Source organism: Echiichthys vipera (assembly GCF_963691815.1).
Source record: "Echiichthys vipera genome assembly, chromosome: X".
NCBI lineage: Eukaryota > Metazoa > Chordata > Actinopteri > Perciformes > Trachinidae > Echiichthys > Echiichthys vipera.
This window is the reverse complement of record NC_139825.1, coordinates 28,419,219-28,437,011: the sequence shown is the minus strand read 5'-3', so window position 1 is coordinate 28,437,011 and position 17,793 is coordinate 28,419,219. Positions and strand designations below refer to the sequence as shown.

Below are 17,793 nucleotides of genomic sequence, written 5' to 3'. Positions count from 1 at the left end.
ATAAAAACATAATAACATGTATAATCTTTATGCAGTGACAGTGACCATAGACTATATAAAAACATATTAACATGTATAATCTTTATGCAGTGGCAGTGACCATAGACTGTTTATAAATACATAATAACATGTATAATCTTTATGCAGTGACAGTGAACATAGACTATAAAAAAACATAATAACATGTATAATCTTTATGCAGTGACAGTGACCATAGACTATATAAAAACATAATAACATGTATAATCTTTATGCAGTGACAGTGACCATAGACTATATAAAAACATAATAACATGTATAATCTTTATGCAGTGGCAGTGAACATAGACTATAAAAAACATAATAACATGTATAATCTTTATGCAGTGGCAGTGACCATAGACTATATAAAAACATAATAACATGTATAATCTTTATGCAGTGGCAGTGACCATAGACTATAAAAAAACATAATAACATGTATAATCTTTATGCAGTGACAGTGACCATAGACTATATAAAAACACATTAACATGTATAATCTTTATGCAGTGACAGTGACCATAGACTATATAAAAACATATTAACATGTATAATCTTTATGCAGTGACAGTGACCATAGACTATATAAAAACATACTAACATGTTTAATCTTTATGCATTGACAGTGACCATAGACTATATAAAAACATACTAACATGTATAATCTTCATGCAGTGGCAGTGACCATAGACTATATAAAAACATATTAACATGTATAATCTTTATGCAGTGACAGTGACCATTGACTATATAAAAACATATTAACATGTATAATCTTTATGCAGTGACAGTGACCATAGACTATATAAAAACATATTAACATGTATAATCTGTATGCAATGGCAGTGACCATAGACTATATAAAAACATAATAACATGTATAATCTTTATGCAGTGACAGTGACCATAGACTATAAAAAAACATAATAACATGTATAATCTTCATGCAATGGCAGTGACCATAGACTATATAAAAACATATTAACATGTATAATCTGTATGCAATGGCAGTGACACTCCTCCAGGGGGCGCTCGGTAGCCACCTGAATGCTGCACACTGAAGACGCCGGAGAAGAAGAGTTCGCATTGTAAACACAAGGATATGGCTGACGAGAGGGGTGGAGGTGAAGACAACGTTAACGACAACATGGGGAACCAGTTTCAGCTTTTACCAGGTAACGTTAACAGTTAAACCCGCGGAGTGAGTAGTCGGCGTGCTCGCGTTTGCTCCGTGAGTGCGTTTATCTGCTCGCCCTGCCAACAGCGAGCTCACATATGTTCACACCAGGCCACTGACAGACATCACACCCTCACTGACACATCTTATCTCTTAGAGCTAAATATCTGAAAGTCACAATACCACCCGAAGCTAAAGAGCTGCATTTAAAACAATGGATAAGGTGTATCCATCTAAAGATGCTCTACACCACAGATTTAACACTGACTTAGATGTGCGTTTTATAAAAAGGTAATTGAAACCACAACACATATCTTTACTACCTCTTTAGTTACACAGAGTTTCTGGGTGGCGGTGAAAAACTGGTCGACAATTTCTGGACCGAGCTTTACGACCGATGAAACCACAAAGGGGAAATTCAGAAGAACATTACATGGTGGATGAGGTGATTATATTTAATTCATAAAAAGACATTTAAAAACATTCTCTCACTTCCTAGTATTTGAGAGAGAATTCAGATGGATAGAAATACGTTATTGATCCCAAGCTGGGAAATTGCAGTGTAGTAGCAGCATTACACGCAGTTACACTCAGACACATCAAACCGGCAATGCAATATCAAAAAAGTTACATAAAAAATGTATAAATAAGCGGTCATATTGTAGTGCAAAGTAAACATATTAATAATAATCTAAGGAGCAGTGGACAGACTATGTAAAAAACATGTATGGTGCTTCTTGTAATGTTTTGAACAGTTTAACTGTTATCGTACAGTGTTGCATGTGGCAGGAAAGATTTCCTGTATCTGTCCCTTCGACAGCGGAGCTGCAGCAGCCTGTGTGAGAAGGTGCTCCACTGTCTGACCGCTGTGTGATGGAGAGGGTGTTGATCATCGTCTATGATGGATCACAGTTTGTTCAGCGTTCTCCTCTCCAACACGGACTCAAAAGACTCCAGCCTGAGACCAAGTACAGAGCAAGCCTTTCTGATGATTTTATCAAGTCTGTTGGTGTCACTGGCTCTGATGCTGCCGCCCCAACACACAGCAGCAAAGAAAATGGCGCTGACACCAACCGACTGGTAGAAGATCTCCAACATCTTGCTGCACACGTTGAAGGATCTCAGCTTCCTCAGGAAGTAGAGTCTGCTCATCCCCTTCTTGTACACAGCCTCTGAGTTAGATTTCCAGTCCAGTCTGTTGTCGATCACCACTCCCAAGTATTTGTTGTCCTTCACCTCCTCCACCACCTCCCCCCTGATCCATAGTGGCTGTGAAGGCATCCTCTTCTGCCTGCCGAAGTCGATCACCATCTCTCTGGTCTTGTTGACGTTCAGCGTCAGGTGAATCTGTTCGGACCACTCTACAAAGTTGGCTACCAGTGTTCTGTATTCACCCTCATCCCCTCCCCTTACACACCCGACAACAGCTGAGTCGACAGAAAACTGCAGGTTACATGACTCAGTGTTGTACGGAAAGTCAGTGGTGTATAAGGTGAAGAGGAAGGGAGGAAGAGCAGTTCCCTGTGGAGCTCCTGTATCACTGACCACCACGTCAGACAGGACACTACCCATACGGACAAACTGTGGCCTCTCAGGTTGTCAGTAATCCAGGAGATCATCGAGTCGTCAACACCCACCACCCGCAGCTTCTCACCCATGAGCAGAGGCTGAATGGTGTTGAAAGCACTGGAGAAATCAAAGAAAGTGATCCTCACGGTGCCTCCCCCACCATCCTGATGCATATGAGCTCGTTGCAGCAGGTAGATGACAGCATCATCAACTCCTAAATGGGGCTGAAAATAGTCCAGAAACGCCCTCATCTGTGGCCTCATCTGTGGCCTCATCTGTGGCCTCATCTGGGCCAAGACCAGTCTCTCCAGGACCCTCATCACATGAGATGTCGGGGCGACTGGTCTGTAGTCGGCTGGGACAGATGGCCTTGACTTCTTGGGGACTGGGACCAAGCAAGAGGTCTTCCATAGCAACAGGACTTTCTCTTGACTCAGGCTCAGGTTGTACAGATGTCCCAGTACAGACGACAGCTGGCTGGCGCAGGTCTTCAGGATCCTGGGTGAGATGCCAAGGTGCTCCGCTGTCTGACCCCTGTGTGATGGAGAGGGTGCTGATCATTGTCTATGATGGCTAACAGTTTATTCAGTGTTCTCCTCTCCACCACGGACTCAAAAGACTCCAGCCTAAGATCAAGTACAGATAGACAGTACTGATGCTGCCGCCCGAACACACAGCAGAAAATAAAATAGAGCTGGCAACAAGCAACTGGTAGAAGATCTCCAACATCTTGCTGCACACGTTGAAGGATCTCAGCTTCCTCAGGAACTACAGTATATATAGAGTATTTGTAGTCCTCCACCTCCTCCACCTCCTTCCCCTGAGCCGTAGTGGCTATCAAGAACACATATATGAATTCCCTTGATAAAATGACAAGGAAGAAAGCAACAGTTTAAAAAAATATTATACTCAAATATAGGTTATCTAACGTGTACCAAGCAACCCAAAAGAAAACGGTGACACAACCCCTTTTTATACAATTATCTGTGCTATTTTAATGCAATGTTACAAAGAAACACTTTGAATATAAACTTGTGATTTCCCTTTGTCTTGTTTATTTATTTATTTGTTTTTTGTTTGTTTTGTTCGTTGCTTAACCTTTTATGTAAATCTTACATCTGTCTCATGTTTCCACATGCAAGCATGTAATGAGAATGGATTCACTTGTTTAACTCTACTACATGCAATGTGCTGAATTTATAATTATTGAATATAACCCGATGCATTTACCTTATTTTCACCTTTACTGTCTCGTGGTGACTCATTAAGATGATAAAGCTGCAGCTGTAGTCGGTAAGGAGACACTAACTCACCTCTGTGCCTGCTGTGTCCATGACAGGCAATGAGGAGGAAGAGGAGGAGGAAGATGACATGGAGACTGAAGACCGAGACAGTGAGGAGGCGGAGAAGCCCGCCACTATCACCTTTGACCCCAGTCTCCCCACATCACACTCTGTGAGTGGTGCTTTCTAACTTCAGAAACTGTCTCTACATATTTACTTACCGTACATGTCTAATCCAAATTTCCTGCTGTCAGGGCGCTGTATTCTTGGAATTGCATTGCTAGGCAACAGCCTGGGTCCTTGTTAACTTCCTGTCAGCTGATGTCATCAACATTTAAAGCCCGATTCAGACCAAAGATTCCCAACGAGACGAGTTGGCAACTACTTGCAGTGAGCAGGTCTGCAGTGTTCTGCTTGTTCACACCAGTGAGACGAGACGGTGTTTCATCTCCATAGCAACGCCTCTCTGTACTTCTTTTCGACTTTTCAGGATTTTTTTTCGTTGCTGGATGTAATTTTTGTAACATAATTAAATATTAATGAAGACAGAGATGGTGAGATACTTGCTACAGCTGCATTTCTACTAGTGATGCCATTCTGACCACCGGACTTTGCTCAGACTTGACTGGCTGTTGAAACAGGTGACGTGTGTTACGTTCTAAAACCAGCCGCTGGAGACTTGACAAACTGAATCACAGGAGACAACATCAGCCGGATTGAGTCCAGACGAAGCCCAGTCCACAATGCTGCAATGTTCTAAATACAGTTTTGTCTTGTTGCAAATCTTTGGTCTGAACCGGACTTTACAGGAAACAAACTGGGCGACATGAGGAATATTTATGTTTACAGCTGTGAGCTGGTCTATAGTTATCTGCACTTGTTGTGTTGCGTTGTGTTGACTCTGTCCCCTGTGGTTGCAGTACCTGGGCTCAGACATGGAGGAATTCCACGGCCGCACGGTCCATGATGACGACAGCTGTCAGACCATTCCTGTACTTCCGCACACTGCTGTGATGCTGGTCCCAGGACAGACGCTGCCTCTGCAGCTCTTCAGGCCGCAGGAGGTCAGCATGATGCGGAGCGTCATCCAGAAGGACCGCACCTTTGCTGTGCTCGCACACAAGTAAGTCGCAGTGACGCTGTGGCCATTGGTGATCATCACAGACTGGGCAGATCGGATAAATGTTTATTTATTCTTCTGTTTATGTAGCCCCCTCAAAAACGAGTTGGTACAACTCAAGGGGTTTATCTCATCAAATGAACACATTTCAATTTATGTATTATATTGTTTTCCGTATCAGTTAAAGTGTTCACTGGAGGGGTACTATTTAGCCTATAAAAAACTTTTGTACAGTGTTTTCATGACACTTGAAGACCCTTTTAAAGTCTTATAGAAAAAGAAAGCCTGTGTTACAAACAGGACCAGGCTCGGTTGGAGGTTCTAAAAAAAAAAATATTATTAAGTTCAGTTGCATGATGGGAAATGTAGGATCCAGTGTTTTTGGAGCTTGACGCAAATGTTAAAAAAAAAGTCAGGATGTCACTGCTGTTTTAGCGTGTCTGATGTGATGCCCCAGCCGTATACAACTACAACACTAAATCACTGGTTATTTAAGAGTTTGATTTTAATGGTTTTTTCGGTATCTGTTTCAGCAGTGATGCAGGTGAGCCGGAGGCAGAGTTTGGGACAACAGCTGAAATCTATGCATACAGAGAAGAGCAGGAATATGGCATTGAAACTGTCAAAGTGAAAGCTGTGGGGAGGCAGAGATTCAAGGTCCATGAGATAAGAACTCAAGCAGACGGGTAAGTTTTAATTGGCTCGTAAACCGTTAAACCAAAGGTTAAATGTGTATGCACATTTGTTTCTTGGTCGTCACATGGAGTGAGCCAGTGTCTGTCTGCAGGAATCAGAGCACTGCAGGTTTTCATCCTAATCCTCTAGACAGGGACTGAGTCAAACAGGAGTATAAACTAAATGTAAATCTGTTTTTAACCACCTGATAAACCAGCAGCGCTCTGGACTAGGACTGCAGACCAGTGGATCATCTACACGTGTAAACTATGAAGTGTCAGGTTTTTTTGTAGTGGTTGGCACTGTCGCCTCATAGCGAGAAGGTTCCCGGTTCGTGCCCCGGCTGGGGCCTTTCTCAGGGTACTCCGGTTTCCTCCCACAATCCAAAAGACATGCACGTGTTAAGTTAATTGATGACTCTAAAATTGCCCGTAGGTGTGATTGGTTGTCTGTCTCTGTGCGTCTATCCTGCGATAGACTGGCGTCCTGTCCAGGGTGTACCCTGCCTCACGCCCGATGTCAGCTGGGATTAGCTCCAGCCCCCCCCGCGACCCAGACAGGGACAAGCGGTTGAAGATGAATGATTGAATGTTTCCTGCAGCCTGTTCTGCAGTGCAATCAGTACTGTGTTCTCATAGTTCACAGCTAGAGGGCGAGCTAACTATTCACAAGTCACCTTCAAAAAGTGAACTACACATCAAATTTAGCTTCAGACGGTGTTTTAGGGTCTTGAGAGGGTTGTGTTTATTTTGAATCATCTGTGGGTTACAACAAAATGCAAAGCAGTTATTTGTGCTTCCTCTTGTTGAAGGGAACAATTAACAACAGAAGCATCTATGCAGAAAAACTGGTCGTACTATAGATCATATCTTCTTACATCCTCTACTGTTCAGGAAATCACTGAGGTTTACTGTCAGTAAAACTGGGCCTTAATACAGACATATCTCCCTCTTTACTTAGTTGCTGTTGTGTAATGCACAGCAATTGGTCTCCATTATCCGGTTGACCTTTTGTTGTACCACAAGTGACCGATCAGAAGTGAAATTATCGCCCACTTAAGTGGAATCTGCCCTTGTTCCCTCTGAGGTGATATTTACTGAATATCTAGTGTATACTGTGCATTTCAATACGTTTCTCTCGCAAACATTTCTGAATGTTCAACCTCTGGATTTCGGGTCCTTAAACGTGCCACAGAAACAATCATTCATTTTATGGCAGCAACTTTCTTTGCTGTGCATTAAATAGATATAAATGAAACTTTGCATAATGATGTCTTTTGGCAGGATTGAACTGATTGCCCTTCAAGTATGTGTTTTGGTTTATGTTACCCCTGAAGGTGTCTTTTATTGCTCATGTGGTATTGCTTAGTGAATATTTGTTTGTCTGAGCTCCACAGAGTTCATTGAGTCTGTCCTGGGTGAGGAATATTTCTTATTGCTGCTGACAGAAAAAATGTGCAGATGACACCTTTTTTATGATCTCGGATTTACAAACATCCTGTCATACACCTGATAGCTTTCAGCCAGCACACCATTTGTTTAATCTGTTATTCGTCCGCTCCGCTTCACTCGCCTTCTGTTGCTCGCTTTCACATTTCTCTCTCTCCTTGCCTGTCTTTTTTTCCATGACTTCTGTTATTGTCTCTCTTTGTTTGTCTCCTAAGGATCAGACAAGCCAAAGTACAGATCCTTCCAGAACGAATCCTTCCAGATCCCCTCTCTGCTGTGCAGCTAGCACCTCTCTCCAGGCTCCACATGCACCCCTCCTCAAAACCCCCGACTCAAAGCTGCAAGCAGGCCCAGCGCTGGTGGATAAACTACCAACAGGTCAGAGAAAGAGTCTTAGAGTACATGTAGTGCGCATGTGCAGCAATAACACGCAACATGTTTTGCTATTGAATACTTTAGAATCACTTTATTGGTCATTACAAGTAAGTGTAAATTGTCCAGACAGAGGAAGAAATAAGACTGACTGCAGCTATCTAATAATTATTCTATTGATTTTCTCAACTAATTGATTAATCGTTCAAAAAGAACATCAGAAAATTGTGAAAAATGTCCACCCTAGTTACCCAGAGTACAAGGTGCCTTCTTCAAATGTTTGTTTTTGTCAGACAAACAGTCTAAAACCTGAATATATTCAATTTACTGAAATGTAAGACAGGTCGAAAACATAACCATTAATTTGACCTGGCACTGTTTTTCTCATCTTAAAGGGGACGTATTACATATTATGGTTATTTTCAGGTTCTTACGTGTATTTTTGGTGTCTACCAGACCACATCTTTATCATACTGTCTGTCTGAATATACCTGTATTCACTGTTTGTCTAAAACGCTTCATTTTAGCTCCACCTGAAAAAGCCCAGTCTGCTCTGATTGCTCTGGGTCTTCTAGATATTCCACATCAGCGCTCTTAGTGTCTCTGGACCGTCACTGCATCAGGGGATTGACTGTAACAGCACTTAAGCTGCACTTTCCACCTGAATATATAGTACAGTTGTGACTTTACAACCATACAGAAGTCCTGAAGGCTCCCTTAAAGACACAGTGTGTGTGTGTGACTGTGGATTGAGCGTTAGGATACTTTTACAGTATTTATACAGCACCTCGACCTGCTTTATGTTAAAAAATACTTTTTGCAATATTGGACCGTTTTATGTTACAACATATTACAGCAACAAAGGTATTTTAGACAATAGTGTGCTTCCTACTTTTGGAAATTTCATCATGTATCTTGGTGTACAGCGGCATTGTCATGTATAAGTATGATGTTTAGGTGTCCACATACTTTTGACCATGATTTGTATGTCATTAATAGGAACTTGGGAAGGGAAAATAAACTGTGGTTACTTCAGTTATCATTGTATGGATATTTTATTAGTTAATTGTGCATCTGTTCTTCATCACAGAGGAAGTTTCAGTGTGCCAGCCTGACTCCGTGGCCACCCTGGGTCTACGCGCTCTACGACTCTGTGAGTACTGCAGCCCGTGTGCACGGTACAAGGAATTTCCTCCATATATAAACATCACATAGGAGTACATGTAAACCATGTTTTCTCTGCTTCCTGTGTCTCACCTCACAGGAGTCGCTCATGAACAGAGTGAAGAAACAGCTCCATGAATGGGACGAGAATCTGAAGGATGACTCTCTCCCGACGAACGCCGTAGGTCAGCCTCTGTCCAATGTGTTACAGATGGATAGCAGACGCGTACCCACATGCGCATGTACGTGTCTTTGTTTGTTCTTTGGGCTTTCTTTCCTTCCTTCCTTTCATCCCTGTCTCTCTCTTTTGTCTGGTTTCTGTCAGACTTCTCCTACAGAGTGGCGGCCTGTCTGCCCATAGACGATGCTCTGCGGCTCCAGCTGCTGAAGATCGGCAGTGCCATCCAGAGACTTCGCTGTGAACTGGACATCATGGACCGGGTAAGGAAAGGCCACCACAAATCACCCATTCCTGCTCAACCACCTCTGACTTTCCTCCATCATGGCTGAATAAGATCTGGTGTTCCTACTTGTGCTGTTCTGCACAGAGTGTGTCTGTTTTACCCTCTGATGTTCTTTAGTATATTTAATCAGGCCTGACAGAGGCTGACAAAGGTGTTCATATTTCAGTCCAAAGTTGGCCTTCAGAATCAAAACTGTAAAAAATAGTTTTGTGTTAGCAAAGATCACTTGTTACTATGGATTTTAACAGAGCTGTAGTAAACATGCAGTATGCATTAGCACATTTAACCTCCAAAGACGTCACTGGTGGAAATTTACCACAGATCGTAGAGACACACACTGGCTGTGTGAATGGATGGGACATGAGGCAAACTAAAAAGTCAAAATACTCAATCAAATTAATTTTTCAAACAGGGTGAAAAGTCATAATTGACAGCTGTGATTCACTCTTGATGGAGATGGCAGCGCCCATATCCAGGATATTTTGGCTTCACATTTGTACGGTGGTAGGAAGTCATCATCATCCATTTTATGCCTCCGCGCCGGCGACAGCCATGATGTTTTTCAGGTTGTCCGTCCGTCCTATTCTTGTGAACGTGATATCTCAAGAACCCCTGGAGGGATTTTCTTCAAATGTAACACAAATGTCCACTTGGATTCAACGATGAACTGATTAGATCTTGGAGGTCAAAGCTCAATGTCATTGTCACCTCATAAAATGCATTTTGCACACACACACACACACACACACACACACACACACACACACACACACACACACACACACACACACACACACACACACACACACACACACACACACACACACACACACACACACACACACACACACACTCTTTGTGACACACTCTTCATCACCAGTCCCTCCAGGTGTGTGTATTATCGTCTCTTTCCATCCTGTCTGATTGAGGATAATAGTCCTCTTTAACTTAGAGTCTAATTGGTCACACACTGCAGACCTGAAGTCATGTCATCAAGTTTGAAAGCATAAAGGATGGGGTGGTTCATTATAGCATCCTCATGGAGCCTCAACAATGAGAACATTTTGCATTGACAACATCTGACATGTATACGTCCTTTTTAAAACGTTATTATCTCTCCTCCTCCTCAGTGCACATCACTGTGCTGTAAGCAGTGCCAGGACACAGAAATCACAACGAAGAATGAGATCTTCAGGTGAGAACATTCTGCATGTTGTAGTTTGGTTATCACTGCTTATTGGCACAGTGTCGTTTTTGTTTGAGAAAGATAATTCATCACTGAATAAACTTGATGTTGCACTTTCTTTACCTGTGTGACGGGTATCCAAGCTAGAGCTGCAACTAACTAACGATTCTTTTTTTAATTAATTCTTATAATGAAATGGTCTATAAAATGTCAGACAGTAATTAAAAATGTCCCTCCCAGCTTATTAAAATCCAAAGTGATGTTTTTAAATTTCTAGTTTTGTTAGTCCAAATCCTAAAGATATTCAGTATGATATCAAACAGAGAAAGGTAGGAAACTTTTGCATTAAAAATCACTTTATCAATTAATTGATTATCAAAAAAGTTGGCAAAGGTTTTTTCTGGCTCTATTAGTCGACTAATTGTTGCAGCTCTAAACCAAAACAAGGACCTGAAATAGTCCAAAAGCTGCAGACACTCTAATCAGCGGTACAAGCGTCATCAGAGAAAGAATATCACTTAATGGAGCTTTAACATTTTTAAAACCTGTAGAAGCACAAATTTGTCTTTGAAGTGCTTGTTGCTCCTTAATTCTATGATTAGGCTGCATGTCTTTTTATTGTTTATTATTTGTTACTAAGAGACAGAAATAGCCTCCCTGCTGCAGTTGGGTTAATGTAAAAAAACAAAACAAAAAACCGTCTGACAGCCTGCATGGATATTACATAAACTCTCACTCAGTATGGAGGTAAACACAGTTACATAATCTGATTCTGTAACTGTCTATGGTGTGTGTTGGTTACTGTAATCTGTCCAAGAGCCACACACACTAATGCAACTGTCACTCTTTGTTTAGAGGAAAGTACATTTCTGATTTCATCTGAGGACATCCAGATAATCTGAATGAATGAATGGTTATAAGTTTAATGTGATTTCTGAGGGTCGACACTATCTCAGACTAATTAAACTACCTACAGAGCTGATGCATTTTCATTAGGGAGCCAGACTGGAACTGGAGCACAGTTAATTGCTACTTGTCTTTCTTTTTGTGGTTTCATTGTCTGCAAGGACCTGTGGGGTTAAATCATCATCTTGTAGATCTTAAAGTTGAAACTACATTTTCCACCAAATCTTAGCTTTGTAGTTTCTGTTTCATCCATAATTACCACAGCACGGGCAACCACGGTTGAAAAGTATGTGATGATGTGTGAAAAGTTGTTTGAACCTGAACTAAAATATATTTTTTTGTCCACATTTTTGGAGCATCTCAACAAGCTGTAAACACAACAGTTCGTGCTGATTTCATATGTTTTCTGTGTCCAATGGTGAAATATTCAATTTCACAGTCCTCACTGTGCTGTTGTAACATTTTACACATAGTTTACGTTACAATATGTTCTTTAAAGAGTCTCTGATGTGTTTCTGGCTGTTTATTTAATTGTTTTTTTTTTCTTTGACATCACCAATTGTATGTTTTGTTTAATTTTTGGAATTTTTAAATGTGTTTATTCGTTTTCTTTATACATACATATGTCGTTAAAACATACAGAAGACAGGACCAAACAAAACCACACAACAACAACAACAACAACAGCAACAACAGCACCACCACCAACAACAACAACAACAAGCTGGGAACAGCAACACAAAAACCCAAACAGAAAAATCAGTTCTGGGTAAATGTGAAAGGCACATCATGCAACATAGAGTGAAATACAGTGGGAGATAAACAAAGAGGAAAGAGCTAAAATAAACAATACAGTTTTTCGTACAAATGCTCTCGTCAGTATAGCAGAAACATTTACGTTAATATAGTCAAGAGAAGGCATTAGTTTTGGAAAGCATAAGACAAAGACAAAGTCCATTATTGTCCTGTGCCATCCCAACACTGAGGGTTTTTTCTGATACTTATCAGTAACGTGGTCATCTGGAACACCCAGAAGAAGGGAAACTGGGTCAAGTTCAAGCTTTTTCTTCAAACCTTCTGTATTTTAAACAAGATATCATTCCAATATTTTTCTGTTTTTACACGAGACCAGAAACAGTGAGTGATGTTTTTGTATTTGGCTGAAGTCATAATCACTGGTGACATATTCCACCTGCCTCTTCTCTCCTCTCCCTGCAGCTTATCTCTGTATGGCCCCATGGCTGCATATGTCAATCCTCACGGCTACGTCCATGAAACTCTGACTGTCTACAAAGCCAAAAACCTCAACCTGGTCGGCAGGCCGTCCACGCTGCACAGCTGGTTTCCAGGGTAACTTGACTCGAGACATTTAGCTCGCACTCCTCCTTTGGACTAGTGACACATATAATAACACACTCAGTGAATAGATCCCTCGCTGTGCCTTTCAGTGGTTTCATGAATGCATTTGTATGAATGTGAGACGTACTGTATATCTGAGTCTGTCTCTGAGGGTCTTAAATATTCTTCAATACCATGTTTGCTCTTACTGTGATGCTGTCTAGCTCCTTAAATTAGAAGCTTTTGGCCTTTCTGTGCGGCATCATGATCAATGGTGACCTGTTTTTAATCAGTGGGGTATCTGTTTTTGGTGCTCTGAGGTATGACAGCAGGCTTCTGTAGAGAGCAGCAGGGGAGTGAGACCTGGTACTCTGTGCCCCACGAAGACTGTATTATGTAACACATAATACATAAATAATACTTTATATACGATTTTTACATATACAATTATACTGTAGTTCTTCATCAGTAATAAGAGACGGCTCTGAAAAAAATATACATATATTATATCGGACCCAATTTAGTCAATTCAAGTGCTAATTAAGACATCTGAAAAACAAGCTGACAAAGACGGCAGAGAAGAAAAGGGGTAGTCACAGGTGGAACAACCACAACAAGTTCTCTCACAAGTTCACTCTTCCACTGATACGGACCAGAGCAAACACACTGACACCCTTAAATTCACAGCAGTGACAATGACAGATAGTGAGTCAGGGTCACAGAAAATAACATCATATTATCTACTGTAGTGTTTAGTACATCCCAAATACTTTTAGGTTTTTCTACAACATTAATTAAATAGATTATTATTTCCATGTCATGCAGAGATGTTTGAGAAGTTTCTATTGACATCTGAATCCTTGATAATGAAGCTCGCTAATGGAGATCCCTGTAGTTGCTGTGAATCCAAGCTGAATGTGTTGACACCCTCAACGAAGGAGCCACAAATCTTTAAGAGCCTAATTTAGATCCTTGAGTATTTGATATGCTATGGATTGATTTTTAAGTGTTTTTGTCCCTTTAAAGTATAAGCCATCGAGACAGGTTTTTTTCATTGATTACTGAATGCACTGGAGTCGCACAGCACATGTGAGTGAAAGACAGTGCAAGCACCGGAAAAGATGACTAGCCTACACCTTGAAGTGAAGAGAGACAGAATGGTTTGTGTTTGTGCCTTTCTGGAATGAACTCCAGTGCAATCGACTCGTACGGCCTACCTGTCAACATGGCCCTACTGGTAAGGCACAGACTTGTAAAACGGTCTTTTTTAATTAACTCCAGGTTCGCTAACTACGTTGTTGGTGCTTTGTTTTATGTGTAGGGACTGGAATCATGCTACTGCAGAGGTTTGGTGCTATTTTGAGCAGTATTAGTAGTGTGGATGCATTCACAGCACCGCCTTGAGCTACTCAGCGTTAGCCCTTTGGATTTCTCCATACATGGTTGATCGAGGACAAAAACTGTTTTGATGGCTTATTTTATGTATTTTCATGCCGAAGAAAGACCATGGGGCCCATTTTCGCCAGACTCACTTCTTTAAAGATTGAAAGATTTCATTTTAAAGTGCCCCTCCACTCAAAAATGTGTTTCTCCTACTGCTACCCTTATGTTTGACCTTCACTGTGCATGAATGGTGTATGTGCACTAGACACATGGATCTGTTTCTCTGTACTCACCTTAAAGCTGAGTTTAAGACGTGGATATGTGACATCACAATTCATTAGTAAGCCAATGGCATGCAGCCTACACAGTTGGGACCAGGAAACCTCCAGTGCACGTACACTCAGAATGGACTGTTCAATGAAGCAGGATGCTTCTTGTTTCCAGAAGTTGAACTTTTTAAATGAACAGCATTTGCATAATCACATATTCTGGGTTTTTCATCAGGAAAGAAGAAGTAAAAGTAGGAGCAGCAGTATACTAGTTGTAGTATTTTAAGATTTTTTGATAGATCAAAGTATGTAAATTGTTGTTATATCTTTTATATTTTCTCATCCGTCTGAAGGGGATCTTTAATAAAATGTTGTGGTCTTCCTTTTGCTCTCAGGTACGCCTGGACGATTGCTCAGTGTCGGACCTGCGGGTCTCACATGGGTTGGAAGTTCACAGCCACAAAGAAGGACTTGTCTCCACCTCGTTTCTGGGGTCTGACCCGTTCAGCTATGCTGCCCCGTATCCCCCAGGGTGAGGTGGAAGAGGGGAGAGAGGGCTCTCGCCTCTTCTGCCTGTGACATCAGACCGTCACCTATTGTTTAAAAAAACATCAGCCTGCAAACCCCCAAGCCTGGATCTTCATGCACTCTCTAGCTGCGATTACTTTAGGTAATCAATGCATCACACACACCACCTGTCACCCTTGGCAGTAAATCCATCATATTAGTGGAAAGGTCAGTAGGCCTTTAAATGGCACTAAAAGAGCAAATTACAATAGGATGGAGGTGGGGATTGTTCTTAAAGGGTCTTGAGATGTGGAGGCAGCAGTGAGACGATTAAGTGCATTGTGAGCAAATGAGAAAGAAATAGAATATAGCAGATTGATACCATGACATGTTGTAGCATCCCAGCATGCAGCTGGCTGATCTGCACCCCTGTCCAGCTGATTTACTTGGTAGCTGCAGACACACAAACAGAAAAGCTTGATGCATAATTTCCCTTCAACTAATTTCCTCTGTATGATGAGTTTGACTGCATGCAGTTGAGAAGTCGCTGGTCACCTACTGTAATCTGCTGTAAAACCAACCATTTAAAAGATAAAAATTTAATATGCATTTGTAGGTTTCTCAGATATGTTTTCCGAGGTTATTTCAGCTGCCAGAGGTCAGTGGAGGGTATGAAAGTGCACCTGCGTGTGTGTCGATCTGTCAATATAGGCGACATTTTAGAATTAAATGGGATGTATTTTTGTACGCAGGAAGATTGGAAGATAATTTAACAGTTTCTGCCATGTTTGCTTTTTATTTTCACGTCGGTTTTTCACGGAATAAACCAAAACTGAGGTGACAATAACGGCGATGTGGAATATAAATGGCGTCTGTTTGTATACAACAAAGGCTAATTTCTGTCAGACGATGTGCTTCAGGAAACAAGCAAGTTAAAAATAGAGATGGACTGTTTTCCTAAAAAAAAAAACGGTTCAAGCTAATTAAAACAAAGAGCGAGAGGAGCATTTCCCCGTTACATTTGGTTTGTCCATGTTGTGTGGCATGTTAAAATGGTGTGCCTACGCCCCAGCTCAGTGTCTCTTGATTAGTTTGATGAATCAGTGAATCACAGATGTGAATAAAAGGTTGTAAACGATGAAGAAGTTTTGATTGAATAAAAGGATGGTTGGTTTTCTAATGTTGCAGTTATCAGGATTTAACTTCTTGCGATTTTGTTGCAAGTTGCTGGCTCGCCTTTGTATAAATGTAGCTGTAAATAAGAGGCAGTTATAGCATTTGTTGTGTAATATAACTGGTGTTCTACTGTATCTGACTCTTATTCCACATATCTCTTCCTGTCCGAATTGTTTGGAAATAATATTTTCATTTGTAAGCAAAGACATGGATTGCAATAAGACATCATTGAGATTGTGAAGATGTTTGCCAGTCTAATTATTATTTTTGGGATATTTTCTTAAATGATAGTTCAAATGTTTGCTACATACAGCTTAGCTTAGCATACACATGGAAACACATGAAAACAGCTAGCATGGTAGCTTTGTCCAAAGGTAACAAAATTAAACTACCAGCACCCCTAAATTTTACTACTCAACACATTGTATCTTGTTTGCTTAAAACTGAAGTGTGAGAATGAAAAATTTGGGTTATGGCTATTTCCTGGATGACATTACTGTTGATTAAACAGATAAGATATAACATGTTCCTGTGCTGTAGGCAGAATTACTTTTTAACCTTTCAACAAAGCTAGACTAGCTGATTTCCCCGTTTCTTGTCTTAATGCTAAGCTAAGCTAACTGGCTGTTGGCTGTAGCTTGCTTCATATCATATTATATATCATATTATATATATATATATATATATATATATACACACACACACATACACATACACACAGATATGAGAGTGGTATCTCAATCTTGATCTTCGGCATTAAAGCAAATTGTCGTAACTTCTCTTTAAATAGCGATGGCTTTTAGTTTAAAAATGGTTAGGCCTAAGCACGATGTCATACGGGTGTACAGTTCTGAGTTGTGTCGACACTGTGAGAAAATAACTTGACTTTGTGATTTCATGTAGTTTGTTTTGAATTCATCTTATAATTCATCTTCATATTCTGCCGTGTTCTCTTAAGAGTACTCCACCGATTGACACTGTCGGACTCCAGACAGTTAAAGTGTATAAAATTGGAAGCAGCACAACCAGAGATTTCATCTTTTTCTTAATTGCACACAGTCGTCTGCCTTGTCAAAACCCGTCGCCTACATTACCCACAATGCAACTCAACTGACAACCCTTCATTTGGGCGGTCTTCAAAGGCCTGGTTAGCTCACTTCTTTCTAACTCAACACCTCTTTTTCATTTTCAGACTTTTAGTCTTCAACCAAATCTCAAGTGACATCACTTATCAGATTTCACACAGCCCAACTCTGTAGCCATAAAAAAAAACTTTGTACAGCTTTTCCCACATGCGGTCGTTCATCTCTGAGACCTGGAAACAGACTTTAAAATGTGTATAAAATCAGTGGAGTTCCCCTTTAAGAACCAGAACATGTGAACTTCCTCAGAAATGTGCCCGAATTTTTAAATCTCATGTATATTATCTGTTGGGCTCTTAAACAGTTTCATGTCATTAGATTGTTGTTTTTCATAAAGGAAAGGCTGATACAGTGTTCGTTTCACTCACCCCCCAACAGTAAAACAGATGCCTCACTAAAAAGGAAATCCGTGGTCTGGTTCCAAAAAAGGCTTTTGCTTGTTTGTACATGTCATTCAGTGTACCACAGAGTAAAATAAACATGCAGTTAACCTGTGACTGTTTACTGATTTACATGTTTCAGTGAGTGCATCAAGAGGCATCAGTTTGACAGTTCAGCACAATACATGTTGTGTGTGTCTGTGTGTGAGACTT

General features: G+C 40.8%; 1 protein-coding gene across 1 annotated transcript; it reads left to right on the top strand.

The window, feature by feature from the left end:
- The first annotated feature begins 1,102 nt into the window (after positions 1–1,102).
- On the top strand, positions 1,103–17,639 carry crbn (cereblon). The gene is made up of 11 exons (XM_083939773.1): positions 1,103–1,196; positions 4,107–4,222; positions 4,971–5,173; positions 5,704–5,856; positions 7,509–7,671; positions 8,756–8,818; positions 8,930–9,014; positions 9,155–9,270; positions 10,424–10,488; positions 12,604–12,735; positions 14,771–17,639. Exons 1-11 carry the CDS (start codon positions 1,124–1,126, stop codon positions 14,952–14,954), a joined length of 1,353 nt encoding a protein of 450 aa, XP_083795899.1. The 5' UTR covers positions 1,103–1,123; the 3' UTR covers positions 14,955–17,639.
- The last annotated feature ends 154 nt before the right edge of the window (positions 17,640–17,793 follow it).

Excerpts from the sequence above, each read along its gene's own strand:
- crbn (XM_083939773.1), top strand. The coding sequence starts at position 1,124 with ATGGCTGACGAGAGGGGTGGAGGTGAAGACAACGTTAACGACAACATG. Across the intron at positions 5,174-5,703 it reads TTTGCTGTGCTCGCACACAA|CAGTGATGCAGGTGAGCCGG; the intron begins GTAAGTCGCAGT and ends TATCTGTTTCAG. Across the intron at positions 5,857-7,508 it reads ATAAGAACTCAAGCAGACGG|GATCAGACAAGCCAAAGTAC; the intron begins GTAAGTTTTAAT and ends TTGTCTCCTAAG.